Source organism: Heteronotia binoei, chromosome 2 (genome assembly GCF_032191835.1).
Source record: "Heteronotia binoei isolate CCM8104 ecotype False Entrance Well chromosome 2, APGP_CSIRO_Hbin_v1, whole genome shotgun sequence".
Classification (NCBI taxonomy): domain Eukaryota; kingdom Metazoa; phylum Chordata; class Lepidosauria; order Squamata; family Gekkonidae; genus Heteronotia; species Heteronotia binoei.
Window position 1 is genome coordinate 23969128 of NC_083224.1, and position 22703 is coordinate 23991830.

Genomic DNA, 22703 nt, shown 5'->3' on the forward strand with positions numbered 1-22703 from the left:
AGAAGCCACAGGGGGCTCTCAAGCCACTGGATATCACTGCTCTACTGGTTCTTTTTATAAAAATTCCCCACATCAGTGACTTTTTACAAAGTACTCAAAAGCCAAAGGCTTGCAGACATGAAATATAGCAGCGCTATATGCTTTACCAGCGTAATCAAAACAAGAGGATGTCACACCCTTAAGTCAAACCATCTGGAGCATATGGTTAGAGGGCATTTGGTGTAGCGGTTACGTGCTTCTCCACTTACAGCTGGTGGAATGGCCTTGGGTCAGCCATAGCTCTCGCAGGAGTTGTCCTTGAAAGGGCGGCTGCCATTGGTGGCAGCCACAAGTATAGCCACCTTCAAGAGAGGTTTAGATAAAAATATGGAGCACAGGTCCATCAGTGGCTATTAGCCACAGTGTGTGTGCATATATAAATTTTTTTGCCACGGTGTGACACAGAGTGTTGGACTGGATGGGCCGTTGGCCTGATCCAACATGGCTTCTCTTATGTTCTTATGCTGTGAGAGCCCTCTCAGCCCCACCCACCTCACAGAGTATCTGTTGTGGGGGAAGAAGATATAGGAGATTGTAAGCTGCTCTGAGTCTCTGATTCAGAAAGGGTGGGGTATACATCTGCAGTATTCTGGGTGGAAAAAGGCAAGTGGTCTTGCCTATAGGCTGAGCAGATTCTACTGTTTCATCTGTGATAAACTTTGTAAGTGGCTGGTTTGGAAGGACCGTTTCCATTCCTGAGATATAGATGATGGTGCGACAAATCAGACCCACTTGTGATGAGCTAAGCAATGGGAGGGGGAAGTAGGCAGGCACTGAAATCTATTGTCAAATAAGTAACTTCGAATGAACTTTAGACCACTCTTTTTTTTTTAAAGGAGATGTTTAGAAACCATGGGTTCCTTCCCCCCACCCCCTCTGGGAAGTTCGAATACATCAAAGCAAAGATTTCCCGCAGAGACCTTAAGAGATACAAGCTTCTTGATCCTGAGAGCCAGTCTGGTGTAGTGGTTAAGTGCGTGGACTCCTATCTGGGAGAACCGGATTTGATTCCCCACTCCTCCACCTGCAGCTGCTGGAATGGCCTTGGGGTAGCCATAGCTCTTGCAGAGTTGTCCTTTAAAGGGCAACTTCTGGGAGAGCTCTCGGCCCCACCTACCTCAAAGGGTGTTTGTTGTGGGGGAAGAAGGTAAAGGAGATTGTGAGCTGCTCTGAAACTCAGAGTGAAGGGCGGATACAAATCTAATATCATCATCAATCTTCTTCACCTTCTCATCATCAGTGACCGCAATGAACACCACAACCACCGAGGAAGAGTAGGTTTTTAGACCCCACTTTCGCTACCTTAAGGAGTTTCAGAGCAGCTTACAACCACCTTCCCTTCCTCTCCCCCCTCCAACTGCACTTTGTGAGGTAGGTGGGGCTGAGAGGGATCTGAAAGACCTGTAACTGGCCCAAGGTCACCCAGCAGGCTTCGTGTGGAAGAGAAGTGGGGAATCAAACCCAGTTCTCTGGGCATGAGAATGCTGTTCTTAATCACTAAGGCATGTTGTGAGGCAGGTGGGGCTGAGAGAGCTGTGACTGACCCAAGCTCACCCAGCAAGCTTCAGGTGGAGAAGTGAGGAATCAAACCCTGTCCTTCAGGTTAGAGTCTGACACTTTCCACCTTTGTAAGGAGTCTCCAAGCGACTTACAATCACCTTCCTTTCCTCTCCTACAAGAGGCACCTTGTTGTGAGGTTGGTGGGGCTGAGAGAACTCTTGCAAGAACTGCAAGAGGCCCAAGGTAGAGAAGGAGGGGGGAAGCAAATCTGGTTCTGCAGATCAGAATCTGCTGCTCTTAACTACTACACCACGCTGGCTTTCTAGTAGCATCTGTTAACCCAGTGGCTTGGTGAACAGCAACAGGACACAAACTGGAGCCCCCACATATCAAAATAGAAAGTTAGCTCTTACCAGGCCTCATTTTGGGCAGGAGCTCACAGGAATGGAGCTCTGGAACCTCTAGATTTTATTGTGCTCTTTCTTTCTTAACCCCGCCCCCCCCCCAAAACCCCTTGCTTCTGGGCTCCATTGTTCAACCCCTTCTGAGAATTTTGCTGAACTCTAAGATTTGACAAACTTTCTAATATTTTTCCCCAGAAAAAATGGGAAAATAACCAAAACATATAAAGCAGACAGATGGAAATCTTCTTCATGCCACTGTGGCCACATAGGAGAAAGTAATTTTAAAAGTATGATGGGAGGAAGGCATTATTAGTAGAGCCAGTTTGGTGTAGTGGTTAAGTGCTTGGACTCTTATCTGGGAGAACTGGGTTTGATTCCCCACTCCTCCACTTGCAACTGCTGGAATGGCCTTGGGTTAGCCATAGCTATCGCAGGAGTTGTCCTTGAAGGGGCAGCTGCTGTGAGAGCCCTCTCAGTCCCACCCATCTCATAGGGTGTCTGTTATGGGGGGAGAAGATATAGGAGATTATAAGCTGCTCTGAGTCTCTGATTTAGAGAGAAGGGCGGGGTATAAATCTACAGTCTTCAGCTTTATTATGACAATTATAATTCAAGAAGCATCCGAAGGTAGGTGCTGAGGTGATATCATTTAGTACACCTTCCGGTGATGTTAGGGGTGTGTGGCATAGGCAAATGAGTTGCACTAAGGAGTTCCGTCACCTCTTTTTCTACAAAATGACCCCTGGCTCTTACACAAACACACACACATAAAATGGCAGATTTTTTTTTATTAAAAAAAGCTTACTCCACGGAACGTTTGTTTAAATTTATGCTCCACATGAGCTCAAGAGCTCAGAGGATTTATTTTAACATTTTTATTCAGTGCTTCCTGGAAGAAAGCTAGTCCATAATTATAATTTACATTTCTAATTGAAGTAAGGGGGGGAAAAAACAATTTCACGCGACGGTATCTTTTTTTAAAAGGCACACTTCTTCACTGTGCTTCTAACAAGGTCTTGATTATTCTGCTATGATTGTTACTCAGTGCCAATCCACCTGAAGAATTTGAATAAATGGAGCAGTGGACGCTGTTAAGATTAAATATCAGGAGGAAATATCAGTAAGTTTAGATCACTGAGGGGAATGCACTGAAAGCAGAGAACTGCAAAATGTCATATTCTATTATTTTAGCACCGAACAAGATGTGCAGGATTTTTAAGAGACGGGTCTGGGTTCCCTGGACCCAGCTATGGTTCCCCACAGCCACACAGCAGTTGTGGGGGATGGCCTCCCCATCCCTTTTTTAAAGGGGGGGGCCCGTTTGGACTTGGAATGCCACTGCATTCTTACGTGCCCAGGGAAATCTTGATTTGGGGGCAGGAAGCAATTTTTTTCAGGCCAGTTTGGCCAGGGATCCTAGAGATATATTTTTTTTTGGTCATCTTCTGGGCATGGAGTAGGTGTGTGTGTGGAAGGGAGAAGGTATTTCTGGTGTGTGTGTGGGGAGGGAGGGGAGGTATTTCTGAATTTCCAGCATTGTGCAGGGGGTTGGACTAGATGACCCGGGATAAAGGATTCCTTCCTGCCACTCCAAGTCTGTGCACTGGAATAGCAGTGGTGGTGGAAGGAGGGTTATTTTCCTCTTGTGCTGCTCTGTATGTGCAGAATACTCACATGGAGCAGCAAAAATTGGGAAATAAGTCCGCCCACGCCCCCCCCCCCCCAAACTGGTCACTGCTCTTCCTCCCTGCCACAGTGGCATTCTGTGCTCTAGCAGGCTCTCCTTTATTTCTCTGAGAGCCACTCCTGGTGGTTGCAGTGAACTGGACTCTTTAAAAACCTGCACATCTAGTCTGTCTCTCAGTTTTAACCGAGACACAGTGTTCCTGGGTTGGGCCATGGATTTATCTGCAGTTACAACCATAACATGAGGACATTTCATTGTTGTACCCCGTGAAACATACTGCAAACCAGACTGACTGAAGAACAGTTCAGGAATTCTGTTTTCTCTTGCCTCTGAACAGGACAAAACAACTTATTTTTCTGTGTAGCCTTAGGCTGGAAGAGGAATGAAAACCCTATGGACAGGAGCTCAACCAATGCAAGGCTGCAAATCATTCACGTTCCCTCCTGTTTCTTCCAGCCAAATGCTGTCACGCTTGTAGCACTGTCACCAACTACCATTTTAGCGGTTTTTGTTTCCGTACTTCTTCAGTTTTCACATAATCGTCGTACAGTTCTTTCAGATGCGAGAACAATTCCTCTAGATTTGATCCCGTCAGAGCAGAGAGGGGGATGACTCGGTGTGGCACTCGCTCCCTAAGCAGAGGCAAATTCTTCTTTGACTGGGGAAGATCGAGTTTATTCCCAATGATGGCGTGAGGCCTCTCTGACAAGCCTTCTTCGTACTGCTCCAGTTCGTATTTTAAGTCTTGGAGCTGAATCCACGGCTCAGACACGGAGAGATCCAGCACGTACAGAAGGAAGCGGCAGCGTTCGATGTGTCTCAGGAAGGCAATGCCCAAGCCCCTGTTTTCATGGGCTCCTTTTATTAGGCCAGGGATATCAGCAACTGCAAAAAGGGTGAAGACGGAACACAGCAATGTGAGCAGGCCCATTCAGGTAGCGTGAGGGGGGTCACAAGCAGTGTTCCCTCTAAGCTGAGTTAGCGTGAGCTCACAGATTTTTTAGCCTCCAGCTCACACATTTTTGTCTTAGCTCAGGAAGGATGACCCCAGAGCCCACTAATTTATGCAGCAGATCACAATTTTAATGCCAGTAGCTCACAAAGTAGAATTTTGGTTCACAAGACACTGCAGCTGAAAGGGAACATATGAAGCTGCCTTATACTGAATCAGACCCTCGGTCCATCAAAGTCAGAATTGCCTACTCAGACTGACAACAGCTCTCCGGGGTCTCAAGCTGAGGTTTTTCACGCTACTTGCCTGGACCCTTTTTAGTTGGAGATGCCGGGGATTGAACCTGGGACCTTCTGTTTACATTGGTCACAAGAACTTGTAAACATCATGTGCTGGGCAAGGGCTCAGAAAACAAGAGGCGAATGAACATAATTCCTCATGCAAGTGTTTGGCAGTTTGATAAAGTAACCAAAAAGGCTGACAAAAAGCCTAATTCTAATGAGTTACATATGTTAAATGGACAAAGCTTTAATGCACTACAACGCATGAATGATAAACAAAAAAAACAACATTAAAACCAAATGTGTTTCAACCACAAGGCTTCCTCAGTGGTGCAAATTACTAAAATACGTGTCATAAAGTAAAATTGATCAGAATGCAAGACACACCATTTCTGACCTAAGCCTGAAAACACACGCACAAGAAGTTGGACAGTTCCTTAATGAGACAAGTCCCACTTCATTATTGAAATAAATTAGGATGATCCCACTGAGCTGCAAGCGTGGGACAGCACAGTCAAGTGGCAAGAGGAGGAGGAGCCACGGTCTCTGGAACCGTCGGTGCTTCAGAAATCCTCTCCACCATGAAACAGCCTCACATACCACAATGTCCTGCTGCTCCTCTCAGCATGCATGAAAAGTGATGGGAAAGACGTGAGGCCCTTGATTGCTACACATATGCTTTAGGACAGGAGTGTCAAACTCATTTGTCACGAGGGCTGAATCTGAAATAAAGTAGACCTTTTCAGGCTGGGCCGTGTGTTTAGCTACTTAAGATTAGGTAGCAGAGATATAAACTTTTTAAAGGACACAGACTAACAGGACTAAAGTTCTTTTTAAAAAAAACTTTAAATAAAACATGCTTAAAACATTAGCACTTGTTGGTCCTAAAGGTGCTTTCTTTGTATCTCTCCTGTGCAGTCCAGGGACCTGGGCAAAGAAAGCTCTGGCTCTTCTTTCCCCAGGGGACCAGGAGGGGGAGGAGCCTCAGCCAATAGAAGGAAGAAAGGCTTGGCTCAGTAGCTCTGCTGTGCAATTGAGAAAGCCTGGCAAAGCAAGCTCTCCCTTCCCCACCTTCCTCCCCAAGGGAGCAGCCTCAGCCAATGCCAATGGAGAAAATAGAGGCTTTGCTTTGTAGCTCCTGTGTGACTGAGGAAGCTTTTCAAAGCAAGAGGTTATGCAGACGGAAGCAAGAGAGAAGGAGAAGGAAGCAGATGACAGCCAGTTGCTCAGGGGCCTGATAGAAGCTCTCCAGGGTCCTGATTTGGCCCATGGGGCACATGTTTGACACCTGCTTTAGAAAATAATCCTTCACTTACCCAAAGAAGTCTCAGAGTGGCTCACAATCTCCTTTCCCTTCCCCTTCCCACAACAGGTAGGTGGGGCTGAGAGAGCTCTAACAGAAACTGCTCTTGAGAGGAACAGCTTGGTGAGAACTTGTGACTGAGTCAAGGTCACATCAGCAGGTGCATGTGGAGGAGCGGAGAATCAAACCTGGTTCTCCCATATAAGAGTCTGCATGTTTGAACCACTACACCAAACTGGTGCAGCAAAAAAGAGATTTGGGGGGGGGGGGGAGGGGGGTTCCTTAGAGGCTTACAGCTCACTTGAGAAACCCATGGGCTGAAGGCCACTGATCTAGGTTATCCAAGTATTAACAGGAGGACATAGCACAAAAATCAGTTGTCAGAGATAACACACCGCTTTGCTTATACCCTTTCCATAAGAAAGGCTAACGAGCTCAGTCAAAAACAGTCAGCGGCGTTAGCAGTCTTACAACGGCGTACCTGCAACTTGCTCGTAGTTTTCATAATGGACAATGCCTACATGAGGATTCAAGGTTGTGAACGGATAGGCCGCCACTGCTGGCTTTGCATTGGAGATGGCTCGTAACAGTGAAGACTTCCCAGCATTAGGAAATCCCACCTGGAACAAGGAGGTTCAAAATCAATAGTAGCAGTAGTAGATGAAGAAGAAAAACAACAAGATGATGATATTGGATTAATATCCCACCCTCCACACGGGATCTCAGAGTCTCAGAGCAGTCATGATCTCCTTTACCTTCCTCCTCCACAGCAGACACCCTGTGAGGGAGGTGGGGCTGAGAGAGCTCTCACAGAAGCAGTCCTTTCAAGGACACCTCTGTGAGAGTTATGGATGACCCAAGGCCACTCCAGCAGCTGCATGTGGAGGAGTGGGGAATCAAACCCGGTTCTCCCAAATAAGAGTCTGTGCACTTAACCACTTCACCAAACAGGCCAACCTGAACTACCTGAAAGGCAACCATCCCTGACAATGCCGTGCTGCTTTCCTCATGAGTTGCCATCAAACGTCAGACTGCACAGGTTGGTTGTGAAAAAGAAAGCACCCTCATACTTTTCTATACATACCTTAAGTAATTATGTAGGCCTATGGGAAAAAAGCCCTGCTTTGAACGCCTGCAAAAATGTACATCACGCCAATGTCTAGAAGACCAATTTCCCTCTTGCCCTAGCCCTGCACTTCAAGTCAATAATGGCAAGATGAGATTTTTAGGCTCTTGGCTGTTATTGGCGACACAAGCCTGCGAATCAATAGGTCTAATTAAGATATCTGACAGCCAAGAAGTAGGGGGAGAAAACCGATTACTCCATATACCAAATTTAACACAATCTGCATCCCCCTGAAGAAGTTACAGAGATCCTTTCCTGACTTGATTTCTTTGGACCTCCAGAAGCAAAATGCACCCACCATCCCTGCGTGGGCCATAGTCCTGAGTTCCAGATGCAGAACTCTTTCCTGGCCGGGTTCTCCTTCAGTAGCTGATACGGGCGCTCGGTTGAAATTGTCCAGAAAGAAACGGTTGCCTTTCCCTCCAGCTCCCCCATAGGCTGCAACGTATTCTTCACCATGCTGGTTGAGATCGGCCACGACTTGGCTATCCTCCTTCACCACAGTACCGATGGGAACCTTGGAAACATAAGAGAGACTCAAACAAAAGAAAAGGCCGGCCTTCTATAGTTCCCTTTAGCCTTCATGGGAACAGAAACCTTGGATACTGTGCTAGCCAGTTTAATGGACTCTCTCGCATGCATGAAGCGAGGCATGAGGAAAGGATCCAACTCAATATGACCTTCAGATGTCTTGGACTGACGTATCTATGGGACTACCTCCTCCACTATAATAATAATAATAATAATAATAATAATAATAATAATAATAATAATAATAATAATAATAATAATAATAATAAGTTTTATTTATATCCCGCCCTCCCCGCCGAAGCAGGCTCAGGGTGGCTGGACGAGCACTACACTATGTCGCTGGAAGAGCACTACACTCTCGTGGTCGAAATCTACTGGTGATCTCTGGCCCTAAAGAGGTCTGGATGTCCTGGCCCCGAGCTGGTGGAACTCTCTGCTGGAAGGCACCAGGGCCTGTAAAGCAGAGATGTTCCGCCAGGCTTTTGTTTGAGGACAGCGAAGGCTGCCAGGCTGGCACCCCCCTCTACTTAAGGGGGGAACTGCTCCCAATGCCTGGAAAGCAGAATTGCAGCACACTATAAAGTATGTTCATTGGGTTGCAATTGTTTTAAATTACTGGTTTTATTGATTTCACGTGTACTTTTTGTTGCACATCACCTAGAGCCCGGCATTGGCCGGGATGAAGCAATTCATAAATTTAAACAACAATAACAACATATTGCCTAGGGGGAAAAAAACCCAAGTCACTTACCTTAATGTAAGTGCAGTGACCAGCTGAACCATAGCAGTTCTTGCTTCCGCCTCTTTCTCCACCGACACCTCTGTAGATTGGGAGAACTGATGCCAAGGATTTGATTTGCTGGTCCACTGTAAAACAAAATTCAGGACTGTGGAAGAAACGGGACATGTTTTTGGCAATTCCCAAACGGCAGCCAGGACCCACCCATAATTCCAGAGGCTGCAAAGGCTACTGTGGCGATGAATACGGGGACACAAAATGGTAAAGGGACTTCTCTGGTGTTCCTCTTGCTCTCCTTTGTAAACATTATTAAAATGCTAACAGTGTATTGCTGCACCTTCAAATAGATCAGAAAGAAGCGTAAGTTATTAGGAAGGAGAATATACACCGGTGGTGGTGAAGTCACAGCTGACTTAATAGTGCCTCCATCTGGTCTTCAAGGCAAGAGATGTTCAGAGGTGGTTTGCCATTGCCTGCCTCTACGATCCCAGTATTCCTTGGAAGTCTCCCATCCAAGGGCAAAGTGGAATTTGCAAACTTGTACTTTGTTCCATTGACGCTTCATGACTCTGCCATACTTATTCTACATCATTCTGCCATTTTCAGCTCCTAAACATTATTTGTTTGCTTGACTCCAGCTAAAGTGTGGCTCAGTCTGGTTCTCTCGCAGTCAGCCTTTGCGTTTCCCATTTCAGCCTTTTGTATTCCACTCACATCTGGTCACCCATTTTGTATTTTTTTGGCATGTGAATACAAACTTGTTGATCCAGATTCGTTTTAACTGGGTATGGTTTCCCGTGTAGTATAGTGATTAGAATGTCAGGGTCAGGCATGGAAGACTTAGCTTTAACGCTCCATCCTGCCATTAAGATGAATGGCCTGGAGCAAGTCACTGTCCCTCAGCTTAGCCTAGCTCATGGTGGGGAGGAACCAGGTGTGGAATTCTAGCAGGAGCTCCTCTGCATATTAGGCCACACACCCCTGATGTAGCCAATCCTTCAAGAGCTTACAAGGCTCTTTTTGTAAGCTCTTGGAGGAATGGCTACATCAGGGGTATGTGGTCTAATATGCAAAGGAGCTCCTGCTAGAATTCCACACCTGGGAGGAACAATGTGCAAAGTAAAATGGAATGGAACCCAAGTCTGTATTAGTTACTGTGGTGATCTTCTTGTTATATTGGTTCAGTGTTCCTTATTAAGTTGAACACAAACTTCTCCCTCCAATTCATCTCTGAAAACTTTCGTCCTTATTACTTCTTTTTAAAGAAATTATTGCCAACTGATATTCAGCGTAGTTATTATCTTCCATTGTTTAAATACATCTCAAAATACATCTATTTAAGCTACCCGGTAGCCTAGTTGTTATGATTTTATTTCTGATACTCTCCCTTTTCTTCCTCCAGGTTTTAATTATTTTGTTTTTGTTATCTGTATTAGATTCCAAGTCTCCCTGGGCAGGCCCCAATTTCTTATATATCATGCCTGGTTGTCTGGGTGCTAAACAAATATTATTGCTATTATTACAGACAGATAGCACTGCTAAGCGCCTTAAGACAGCTTTTTACAACAAAATGGAACTGAGATTACAACACAGATAAGTACATAAGAAGCTTAAGAAACTTTCTGGAATGCATATTAAAATGTACAAATGACGAGCGATGTCAGACAAATAACCACTAAACATTTTACAGTGTTCCGTAAACGGTTCAGCGATCAACTTTTAAAAAGAATGGCTCATCATCGCTTGTAGAAAAGGTTGTCTCAACGATAATACTTTTGCTTTTCATTTGTGTAGAAACTGCCTTTTCAAAGCTGCAATTTCAACATAATTGCTGAGCAGAAACTATATGGGCATACTGGAGTTCAAGTGTTTGAGTTATGCAATTATCTTCCCAACAGCGAGTTAAGTAAATCGAGAAGCCAAGCTGATCAAACGAAGAATTACTGCCCAAACTCCAAAGCACTTTAAAGCCAATATAGGTACCATTAGCTTAATTGAGGCACAGCCATGGGCACAGAAGTTTGGAGAACCAGCAGAAAGCCCACTAATGATGCAAGCCTTTGAGCACCAACATGGAAGTAACGCCCCAATGAATGCAAGGAAAACTATGGCAACTAAGAGCCAAGCCGAACGTGACAGTGTCCCTGAGTCTGCCAAGAGGGGATTGGATAAATTTATGGAGCAGAGGCCCATCAGTGGCTACTAGCCCCACAAGGTACAGATGGAACACTATATCTGGGGCAGTGATGCTCTGTATTCTTGGTGCTTGAGGGGCAACAGTGGGAAGGCTTCTGCAGTTCTGGCCTTGCTGGTGGACCTCCTGATGCCCCCTGGGTTTTAGCCACTGTGTGACACATACAGTTGGACTGGATGGGCCATTGGCCTGATCCAACATGGCTTCTCTTACGTTTTTATGTCTGGAGGAGTGATGCTCTGACTTTTTGGTGCTTGAGGGGCAGCAGTGGGAGGGCTTCTGGGGTTCTGGCCTTGTTGGTGAACCTCCTGATGGCACCTGGGTTTTGGCCACTGCATGACACAGAGTGCTGGGCCATTTGGGCCATTGGCCTAATCCAACATGACTCCTCTTATGTTCTTTTGTTCACCATCGAGACACCTTCGCCATTTTAGGGCTCCATTCTGATGGGGATCATGGGGGAGGGGCACCTGTGTCCCTCCACCAGTGTTCCCTCTAAGCTGAGTTAGTGTGAGCGAGCTCACAGTTGCTTGGCTTCCAGCTCACACATTTTGTCTCAACTCAGGAAGGATGGCCCCAGAGCAAACTCATTTATCCAGCAGATCGCAACTTTAATGCCGGTAGTTCATGAAGTAGAATTTATGCTCACAGGACTCCATAGCTTAGAGGGAGTATTGCCCACATGCAATACTGGGGGTCTTGAGAGCAGTGTGAGGGGATGACAGGAATGTATCCTACCCACATGCCATGGATCTGATCAGGATTGGGCTCCCACAGGTTTTGTAAGCAGAGGGAATTTCATCCCTAAAATGGCAGAGGCATCTCTGTGATGGACTCAGGGAGACTCTCATGTCTGATTTGGCCCCAAAACGTAGCACACAAGCCATGCATCAGGGCAGAACTGTGAGGATAATGCTGTAATGTATGCACATTTAATTGGGTCTTAATGTATCGCTTAGCTCTGCTCTGGTTAGACCTCACCTAGAGGTCTCACCTCTTGTGGCCTTCTTACATGCTGAGGGAAATGCTGTTCACCCCTTTGGAGTCAGGAAGCCATTCTCTCCAGATCAGTTTGGCCAGGGACCCTGGAGGATTCCCCCCCACCCATGTTCTAGGCATGGAGCAGGGGTCCCTGGGGGCGTGGAGGGGAGGTATTTGTGTATTTCTCGCATTGTGCAGGGAGCTGGACTAGATGGCCCTTTCAACTCTATGATTCTATAAGCAGGCACAGAAGAAGTACACTGAAACTTGATGTTTCTGGTTTTTGTCTTAAATATCTCTCATCAGATTAAAGGAAAAAGATGCATCTAGTCACTGGCCTAACCAACGGAACAACCTGCGTACAAACTAAGCCAGTTTGGTGTAGTGGTTAAGTGTGCAGCCTCTTATCTGGGAGAGCTGGCTTTGATTTCCCACTCTTGGGTCACAATTCTCTTAGAGCAGTTTTGGGAGAGCTCTCAACCCCACCTACCTCACAGGCAGTGTTCCCTCTAAGCTGAGTTAGCATGAGATAGCTCACAGATTTTTAGCCTCCGGCTCACACGTTTTCGTCTTAGCTCAGGAAAAATGACCCCAGAGCACAATAATTTATGCAGTAGTTCACTAACTTTAATGCCAGTAGCTCACAACTTTAATACCAGTGGGTCACAAAGTAGAATTTTTGCTCACAAGATTCTGCAGCTTAGAGGGAACATTGCTCACAGGGGAAGGGAATGGCGATTGTAAGCCTCTCAGAGACTCCAAGTGAAGGGTGGGGTATAAATCCCACTACCACCTCCTCCTCTTTCATTCCATGGATTCCAGGGGGATTCAGCTCCCTTCGCATATTAGGAAGCAGAACATTGCTTCCATGCAGCATATGATATGAGGATTGGCTGTTTACTGCATCAGAAACTTCTGTATGGAGAGCTCAATCACGATCGCTTGGCCCCGTGGCCTGCCCACGTTTATCCTGAGAAAGCCACCACAATAAGGCCACTGCTTCTTCCTCCCAGTCTGGAGCCCCCCCCCCCCCCCCCGGGGCTTGGGAGACTTGGCTGTTAAACCAACAAGCACGTTCAAGGTTGTTCTGAAGTGCCTGCTATGCTGACTCTCAAGGAAACTATTCTATCCTGTTTAGGCTCTTATGCTGCTCTCGTTGCCACAATGCTGAAGTGCATTCTGGAAATATAATGAAAGATGTGATAATGTTAGCCTTCAAAGAGGGGAGGGGAGGATGTCATTGACATTCATGAGTAAAAAGCAAGGTCACAGAGATAGGCTTTATACTAATTCCACCGAGTAAACTTTGCGCTCTCTCTTTGGGATCTCTATGGCTATAAGTAGCCTCTCAAAGCAGTCAATTTGACCCAAGGTATTATTGAACTCAATTGTGCCATCTTTGCAGCAGAATATCCTCCCCCCACCCCGTCAGCTGAGTAAAAAAAACATGTTCATGCATGCAGCTTTCTAATCTGTCACTGAGCTCTGAAATAGTAACAACTAATCACAGATAGCTGTTTAACCAAATGATATTTGTTACCTTCTTTCATAAGAACATAAAGAAGCCATGTTGGATCAAGACAACAGCCCATCCAGTCCAACACTCTATGTCACAGTGGCCAAAAAAATCCAGATGCCATCAGGAGGTCCATCAGTGGGGCCAGGACACTAGAAGTCCTCCCACAGGACACTAGAAGCCCTCCCAAGTACCAAGAGCATCACTGCCCCAGACAGAGAGTTCAATCTATACCCTGTGGCTAATAGCCACTGATGGGCCTCTGCTCCATATGTTGATCCAATTTCCTCTTGAATTTGTGTATGCTTGTAGCTGCTGCCAACTCCTGTGGCAGTGAATTCCAAGTCTTAATCACCCTTTGGGTGAAAAAGGACTTCCTTTTATTGGTTCTAACCTGACTGCTCAGTAATTTTACGGAGTGCCCACAAGTTCTTGTATTGTGAAAAGGGGAGAAAAGTATTTCTTTCTCTACCTTCTCTATCCCATGCAACATCTTGCAACCCTCTATCATGTCACCCCTCAGTTGACGTTTCTCCAAGCTAAAGAGCCTCAGGAACAGTAGTTACCTATAAAGCCATAAATGGCCATGGGTTATGAAGATGAAGGGCAACTGACTACCATACAAAGATGCCTGATAGTAAAGAGCTTCTGATGCCCTGTTGTGTGTACCTTCACTTTTGGAAGTAAGGTGGCCAATTATGAGGGCCGCAGCCTTTCCTACAGTAGCACCTTAATATTGAAGCTGCTTCCCCATTCTTGGGAGATAAAATCAAGCATCCAGCCCCAGATGAAATCCCTCTTGTTCTCCAACACCTTTGGTTAGGTTTTTTTTCCAGTTCTGCTCTTACTGAGCTCATTAAAGGACGGATACAGAATGCTGCTATTTTTAAAAGATTTTCAATTGTAAAGATGTGTTGTTGACAACCAAGATCAAGTTAATGCATGCCACAGTATTCCCCTATATGGAAGTGAAAGTTGGACAATAAAGAAAGCAGGCAGGAAGAAAGCAGATTAATTTGAAACAAGGTATTGGAGGAGAGTTTCATGGATACTGTGGACTGCCAAAAAAAAACAAATAAGTGAGGTCCAGATCTAAGCAAGTTGAAACTCTTGCTAGAAAAGAAAATGACCAAACGGAGGCTATTGTACTATGGTCATATGACGAGAAGTCACTGGAAAAGACAACCATGCAAGGAAAAGTTGAAGGCAGCAGGAAAAAAGAAAGACCCAACATAAGATGGATTGACTCAGTCAAGGCTGCTAGCGAGAGGATGTTTTGGAGGTCACCAATTCAGAGGCCTGCCATAAGTTGGAAGTGACCTGACAGCACTTCACACACACACACGTAATTTGTGATGTTTATTATGGGAGTTTGATTTTCTTTTTTCCCAAGTTACAAAAGTTACTTATCCCAGAACACTAAAGTAGCTGTCTTCTCCCCCAAAAAGGAAATCCTTCAGTGTTCAGATGGGCTCTGAATGGGGAAGAAATTCAGCAAGTGAAGGAGTTTTAATATTTGGGTATCCTTTTCACATCTAACCTGAAATGGGGGCCTCATCAGTAGCTGATAAAGAGAGAAGCAAAAACCTGTGCTGACAGCATACTAAACTTTTTCCAGAATGGCAATGCGAACTACGTTCCAGGTGCTGTTCAAGTCTTTAACCTAAAAGTCATTCCTCTTATCCTTTATGGAGTAGCCATAAGGATTGTCTCAGTACATGGACTATCTTCTTTTATGTTTTCTAAGAAAATTATCAAACATTCCTCACTGTGCAGCAGGTGGGTCTCTCCATCCAACACTTGGCCAACCTTCCTTTGAGGCAAGGGCTTGGTTACAAGCGTTTAGACCAGGGTGGCCAAACTGTGACTTGGGAGCCACAAGTGGCTCTTTCACTCATATTGTGTGGCTCTCAAAGCTCCTACTGCCCCATCAGCTGGCTTGGAGAAGGGAATTTCTCTCTTTAAATCACTTCTCCAAGCCAAACCAGCCGGTGGCTTGGTGAAAGCATTTAGAGTTAAAGTTGCTTTCCCCCCACACCTCTCCCTCCCTTCTCCCTCACCCATATATTTGCTTTCTTTCCCCCTTTCTTTCAATTTTTCCTCCTTCCTTCCCTCCCTTGTGGCTCTCAAACATCTGATGTTCACATCTCGTGGCTTTCAAACATCTGACATTTATTCTATGTGGCTCTTATGTTAAGCAAGTTTGGCCAACCCTGGTTTGGACCGTTCATCAAGTCATACTTGAGCGGGAAGGACTACATGGCACTCCTGAAAAAAGACTCTTACACTTCAATGTAGTTCAAGACTGTTTTTGAGAAACTGCTGGCTCTCAATGTTAACCTGGACACCATCCAGGCCCTGAGTTTTCATGCAGCATTTGCTTTGGTGGGAAACTGTGTAAAATCAATCGATCACCAAAGCTCTGCCATCAGAGCACACTGCACCTGTTCATCCCAATTTTTTGGTATTCCACCTCCAGAATCTCTTCCCTGCTATATCTATCTGTTGTCTTCATAAAGTCTCTCAAGGGTGTTCATTCTGGCTAGGCTCAAATCAAATTTAATACGGTCAGAGACCCATCCAAAAAAGAAAGAAAAATAAGTAACAAGTGGCATTAACCCCTCCCCCCCCAAAGTATACAATTCAGCTTGGGCACAGTATAAAATATTATACATTTCAATTTCCATTTCTAATTATAAAACCAAGTAAATTGAAATATTTCATAGACGTTTAAATATTTTTTTATCCATTAGTGATGGGATGGAGTGGGACGAGAGAAACAGAAGGGGAAGGCACTGATGAGGCAAGGGAAAGAAAAAGGAAGGTAGGGAAGGAAAGGGTGTGTCAGAGAGGTGGAGATGTGAGGGCAATCTGACCAGACTAAATGCTCACTCCTTGGCAGTTATGAGGGGCAGGTTCATGTGTTTACCTTACTCAGAACAAATCTGTCCCGGCCCCTTAGGTAAGACTGACACCACAGCACATACCCTTCTGGACTGCAGGCTAATCTCAGAAGGCATTATATTTTACTATGTTTGCAAGTTCATTGGGATGTATATTCCTATGACATAGTTACCTTTTTACTTTCTGACAGGGATCCCAAAAGAAATTACAACTCTAGCAGTTGTAATTTTTTCTTTAACTCTGTTTGTCTACTGGGTGATAAGTGATTAACAAGAACTGTCTACACTGCTTAAGATCAATGTATCATACAGCTTTTACTGGATGAAAGGAAATGTTACTCTTTGTAATTGTTCTTAATTGGAAGCCACCCCCAAGAATTGTTGGGCAAGAAATAAAATACATAAAACTATAAATGTCACTCACAGATATCCAGCATCAGTCAGGCTTTATTATAGCCCACAAGCCACAACAGAAGCAGAAAAAACACTGTTAACTGAATTAATTGCCTGCAGGTGAGAACACATCTGTAAGAGCTTTTCTCATTTATCAGCCACTCCCCTCCAACTCAACTCTGAGAAAAAGCCAGCAAAGAATTCAAGACAACTTCATGAAAACAGTTGTTTTCAAAACAAAAGAGGACTTGCACAAAGGATAATTAATATCCTCTTACCTTTCAAGATGATATGCCCTCCGTCCCCTCCGTTTCCACCATCAGGGCCTCCGAATGTTTTTCTAGGTTCACTGTGAAAACAGCTAATGCCATCTCCTCCTTTCCCCCCTATCACCTGCACTTTTCGATGGTCTACAAAGCACCGGGTCTGCCGCAGGGGAAAAAAAGGCAGAGAAGCAAATAAGGATGCTGCTCGAATAAGCTCAAAGTCTCGGAGATCTTTAGTAGTAAACATATATTTTTTTTAAATTACACTTTCACTTGATAATCAACCTGGACTGCATTTACAGACCTGGCCAGATACAATTATTCCTCCACCGTTCATTCCTGACACCTTCAATAAAGGAATCTTGTCAGGTGTTAGGAATGACCCTGCTTCCCTTGAGACCTTTTGAAAGCCACTACCAAGTCAGAGTAGACAATGCTAGGCTGGATGAACCAAGTTGGACTATGAGGTTCTAGTATTGACCTTTCAGGCCTTGAGCGATCAGAGACTCACATATCTGTGGGACCGTCTCCTCCGGTATGGACCCAGGAGAACGCTACACAAGCAATCCACTTGTGGTCCCCAGCCCTAAAAACATCCAGCTGTCCTCAACCAGGGCCAGGGCCTTTTTGGTCTTGGCCCCAACCGGGTGGAATTCTCTGCCAAAGACCATCAGGGCCCTATAGGATCTTATGTAATTCTGGAGGGCCTGAAAGGCAGCAATGCTCTGCCTGGCTTTTGGCTGAGGACAGCAACTCTTTCCACTCTGGCTGGCACCCTCTCCTCTTCTCCAATTTGTTCTGCTCCTCTTCTCCTCCACCCAAGAGGTGGCCACAGTCCAGAATGGGAAGAAATTGTGTACTTTTGCGCATCTAATTATTTTAGATTGCTGCACTGCTTATGCATTTTATTTTATAGCTTTTGATGTTTTAATTAGATGTTGCACATTGCCCAAAGCCCTGCAGTTGCAAGGATTGGGGCAATTCATAAATTTAATAAATTATTACTACTAGACCTCACACACATAACTCTCTTCCCCCCACCCCTGTGGGATATTGTCCCGTCCTATCAGTCTCCAGCCAGTGGTTGAAAACATCAATATTCTGCCTGGTGTTCACTCAATGATCCCTCCTTCCTGTCTTGTGTTTTAATTTTCCGGTTTGGGTGTGATTGATGTATTTCAGCTCCGGTTTTACCTGGATTTACAATGTATTATTTATTTATTTAAAACATTAGTCACTTTCTCCCTTATAGCGCTCAAGATTGCTTACAAAATTAAGACAAAATACATTCAAAACATAAAACCAAAATTTACAGTCGCTACTAAGGACTGCTACTAACCAAACACAGCTCTAAATAAAATCTGTCCTCCACTGCTTCCTTGAGACTGAACCTGAGGGGCCAGGTAAGCCGCCCTGAGCCACCTTGGTGGGAAGGGCGGGATATAAATCATAAATAAATAAATAAAGGTACACCTCCCTGGGGAGGCTGTTCCATAACTGCGGAGCTGCAACTGAAAAGGACCTCTTTCACATACCCACTGGGATCTTAATTCCCAGGCAGCTACATCAGGAAGAAGACAATCCGTCAGATAACCAGCGCCCAAGCCTGTTTATCATGTTCATTCTGTGCATTAGCTGTCTTGAAGGTTCTTATGGGGCAGAAAGGCGGAATATAAATATTGTAAATAACTAAAAATAAATAATAGTGCAGGCCTTTGATTCAGCAGGAGCACAGCTCCTGAACCTTTCTGAGGGTTCCCCCTCCTCCTTCCCACCTTGTCCACTGAATAGTAGGTGCAGCTGCATAACAATCCCTGGATGAGCTCCACCACCTATTTTTCTACAAAGCGATCCCTTATGGGTGCATCAGATGTACTGTCTGGTCCCTTTCAGGGATACTTTGGGCACCTTGGATGAGTTCTCAGTAAGAAATAAACCTTTAGGGCAAAGGCACTGGGATGAATGACAAGTTAAGGAAGCAATGGTTCCACTGCAAGGACATCTGTTTTATGTAACAGACTACTATGGGAAAGGGGGCAGGGCTTCTGTGCTGGAAAGTTCAATCAAGTCACAGCTGAGTCGTGGCAACCCCGTAGGGCTTTCAAGGCAAGAGATATTCAGAGGTGGTTTGCTGCTGACTGCCTCTGTGTATCGATCCTGGACTTCCTTGATGGTCTCCCATCCAAATACTAACCAGGACTAACCCTTTTAGCTTCTGAGAGTTTCTGAAATCAGGATTTCCATACTTGATTTCATAACTATATATATATATATATATATATATATATATATATATATATATATATAAAAGTCATTCCGCTCTCATTTGCCACAGCTCATTTTTCCTGCATTGGTCTTCCGAAACAAATTGGCACTTTGCACTTTCCATCAATTCTTACTAAACCGGCTTTAAATATATTAAGACTACATAGACTTAAGATTTTTTTTTTTGCTGTTACTGAGTCACACTGCCCCTCAGGATCCACTTAAGATGCATTGTCCGAAAACATCTGGCGACAGACTTGCTTAGAATCACACACTGAGCAGAAGCCTTTAAGAAATGCAGGATGCTCTACCCATCACCAAGTCAGCTCAAGCAAAGGGGCAATAATTATGACATGCGAGGCTCACTTCACTTAGCAACTACGTTTGCCATGGCTACAAGGTTCCCTCTAAGCTGCAGAGTTTTGTGAGCAAAAATTCTACTTTGTGAGCTACTGGCATTAAAGTTGTGAGCTACTGCATTAATTAGCATCTTCTGGAGTCATTTTTCCTGGGCTGAGACAAAACTGTGTGAGCTGGAGGCTAAAAATCTGTGAGCTAGCTCACGCTCACTGAGCTTAGATGGAACACTGCCTATAATGTACAAAAAGCACAAAAGGTAGATGAGTGCCCCCATGCTGTTGGAGCTATTGGGCACATGACCACTGAGGGCACAGGGACATCATCTGCCCATCACCTTTGAATTATTTCCTGAAGAAAGGACTGGTGGCAACTCAGCAGACAATAATAAAGTTGGCGCGAGGCAGTTTACAGCCATATTTACAAAACTGGCTTTTCACCTCAGCTACTTTTATCTTATAGACTTGAACAAGCTAGAGGGCTTATTAAACATAGAACGGAGGATATAGAGCGACAGTCTGACATCTCTAGTGCATCAAAACTTGGGGTGTTGTTAAATATCAAAAGCACTATTGAGCAGGCATCATATCTGACGTCAGAGGAAAGAAGAAATTTTAGAAGGGCATTTGCTTTAGCTAGATGTTCTGCCCTTCCATCTGCAGTTATGCAAGGGAGGTACAATAAAATCCCCTACTCTGAAAAGCTGTGCTCATGCCCTTTAAGCGAGGTTGAATCTGTAGAGCAGGGGTGGCCAACAGTAGCTCTCCAGATGTTTTTGCCTACAACTCCCATCAGCCCCAGCCAGCATGGTCAATGGCTGGAGCTGATGGGAGTTGTAGGCAAAAAACATCTGGAGAGCTACCGCTGGCCACCCCTGCTGTAGAGCATGTTTTTCAGTTGCCCATATTATAGCGAGGCTCGTTTTAGAATTATTACTCCATTAATCAATAGGATACTTGGTTATAATAATACAAACAAAGCAAGTCTTCATTAGTTCTTATCAGATAAAAATCCAGAGATCACACATTCAGTTGCTGAGTTTTGTGCATTAATTCTAAGACTGTGGGAATTGCATTTTAAAAGTTCTTAAATATAGATCTCTATTTTTGCATACTACGTCTGTTTTTACTTTTCCATATTATGTTTCCACTGTATTCTGGTCCTGAGGCTGTAATAAACTATGATGATGAAACTATGATGATGAGTTACAAAGTGAAGCAGAACCCTTCCTCCCCTACCCACCCCCCATCAAGTTGCGACCACCTTATGGCACCCTGTAGGGTTTTCTAGCCAAGAGATGTTCAGAGGTTGGTTTGGCACTGCCTGCCTCTGTGTAGCGACCCTGGTATTCTTTGGGGGTCTCCCATCCAAATGCTAACCAGGGCTGAACCTGCTTACCTTCCAAGAACTTATGGGAGTCAGCTAGCCTGGAAAAACAAGCTCTGCCTCTCCCCACCCCCTTCCTCCCCAAGTGTGTGGACTCTTATCTGGGAGAACCGGGTTTGATTCCCCACTCCTCCACTTGCACCTGCTGGAATGGCCTTGGGTTAGCCATAGCTCTGACAGAGATTGTCCTTGAAAGGGCAGCTGCTGTGAGAGCCCTCTCAGCCCCACCCACCTCACAGGGTGTCTGTTGTGGGGGGAGAAGATATGGGAGATTGTAAGCCGCTCTGAGTCTCTAATTCAGGGAGAAGGGCGGGGTATAAATCTGCAGTTCTTCTTCTTCTTCTTCTCTGTAGCTCCTGTGCGATTGAGCAAGCCTTGCAAAGCAAGCTGTTATGCAGAAGGAAGCAAGAGAGGGAGAAGGAAGCAGATGACAGCCAGTTGCTAAGGAGCCTGATAGGAGCCCTCTGGGGGCCTGATTTGGCCACCGGGCCACGTATTTTACACTTCTGACTTACAATGTATGATGTGCAAGTCCACACCTCCTGAAATTTTGTATCAGCTGCCAAAATATAAGAACCCTTTGTATATGGCCAGCTTAGTAAATGTCAGTGTATATGAGGCAAACCTGACAACTGAGAGCCCAGAAGGTAACAGCGTATGACTTAATTTGCCTTTAACGACACACAACACAAATAATTTGACATTTTGGAAAAAGCATGAGAGCACACATCTTTGGAGGCTGGGATTGACAGTTACCATGCAATTATTACAGAATATTAACTAACAGACATCTACTCAACAGCTACAGTAACTGAACCTGCTACCAGCTTTCTGAATGGTTTCTTTTAGATATTATATATGGAATCCAGGAACAAATAACGTAGACAGTGTGGTTTTCTATTTCATTTTTTAAAAATGTACAAGCTTTTCAACTTTTTATTCTAAAATACTGACTGTCAAACTGTATCCTGATGAAACCTGAGGGTTCCTTGTAAGCTTATCAGGGGATTATTCAAGGAGAGGATGGGCAGCAGCAATACGTTTCCCTGACCAGAAGAAGATGATGATGATATTGGATTTATATCCCGCCCTCCACGCCAAATCTCAGAGTGGCTCACAATCTCCTTTATCTTCCTCTCCCACAATGGACACCCTGTGAGGTGGGTGGGGCTGAGAGGGCTTTCACAGCAGCTGCCCTTTCAAGGACAACTCCTGCAAGAGCTATGGCTGGCCCAAAGCCATTCCAGCAGGTGCAGGTGGAGGAGTGGGGAATCAAACCCGGTTCTCCCAGATAAGGGTCCGCGCACTTAACCACTACACCAAACTGGCTCTCAGACTAGCTCCTTCACTACAACATTTCCCAGCAAAGCAGTAATTTGATTTATACCCCACCCTATCCCACAAGTGGGCTTAGGACGGCTTACAACAGAATCCATCTAAGCAATAAAAACTGTAAAAACACCAGTAAAAACAATAACACAAAAGATGGCACAATAAAACAGTAACAAAACCCCATGCCTTATGTCAGATAAAGATGGGTACCACACAAAAAGCTCCAGTGTCCAATTCATATCCAGCAGAACACTGCGGAAGGGGGCTTAAACAAGGGAGCCCAGAAAAATGCAAAAATTCTCCTGCGTTGCTGCAAGAGAGCAGCCCTGGTTATGTTTAGTGTGTATTCTCGGTTCTCTGGGAGTGCCACTGAGGCCTAACAGCAGGGTCAGTGACTTGATCGCACTCAGAATACACTTCAGAGTCGGGGCCCCATGGCAGACATGTAGCCATCGCTCAGTAGACAAGGGTACATATTAAAAAGAGTAATTCAAGACAAAAAGCTTGAAAACCACTCCTGTAGTACTGCAGTCCAAGCTCTGCTCACT

General features: G+C 44.9%; 1 protein-coding gene across 2 annotated transcripts in view; it reads right to left on the reverse strand.

The window, feature by feature from the left end:
• Positions 1–2716: 2716 nt before the first annotated feature.
• The window catches only part of MTG2 (mitochondrial ribosome associated GTPase 2), a 35126-nt gene continuing 15139 nt past the window's right edge, over positions 2717–22703 (reverse strand). The window contains exons 3-8 of one of the 2 annotated variants that reach the window (XR_009555043.1): positions 16828–16975; positions 8575–8690; positions 7591–7809; positions 6648–6786; positions 3879–4515; positions 2717–3465 (exon numbers count right to left, since the gene is read on the reverse strand). Coding sequence is in view for 1 of the 2 variants with exons in the window: in XM_060230686.1 (XP_060086669.1) it covers positions 4121–4515; positions 6648–6786; positions 7591–7809; positions 8575–8690; positions 16828–16975 (1017 nt within the window). In the remaining variant the exon portion in view is untranslated. Of the gene's footprint in view, positions 4516–6647; positions 6787–7590; positions 7810–8574; positions 8691–16827; positions 16976–22703 lie in introns of both variants that reach the window. The other variant, XM_060230686.1, reaches the window with a different exon arrangement.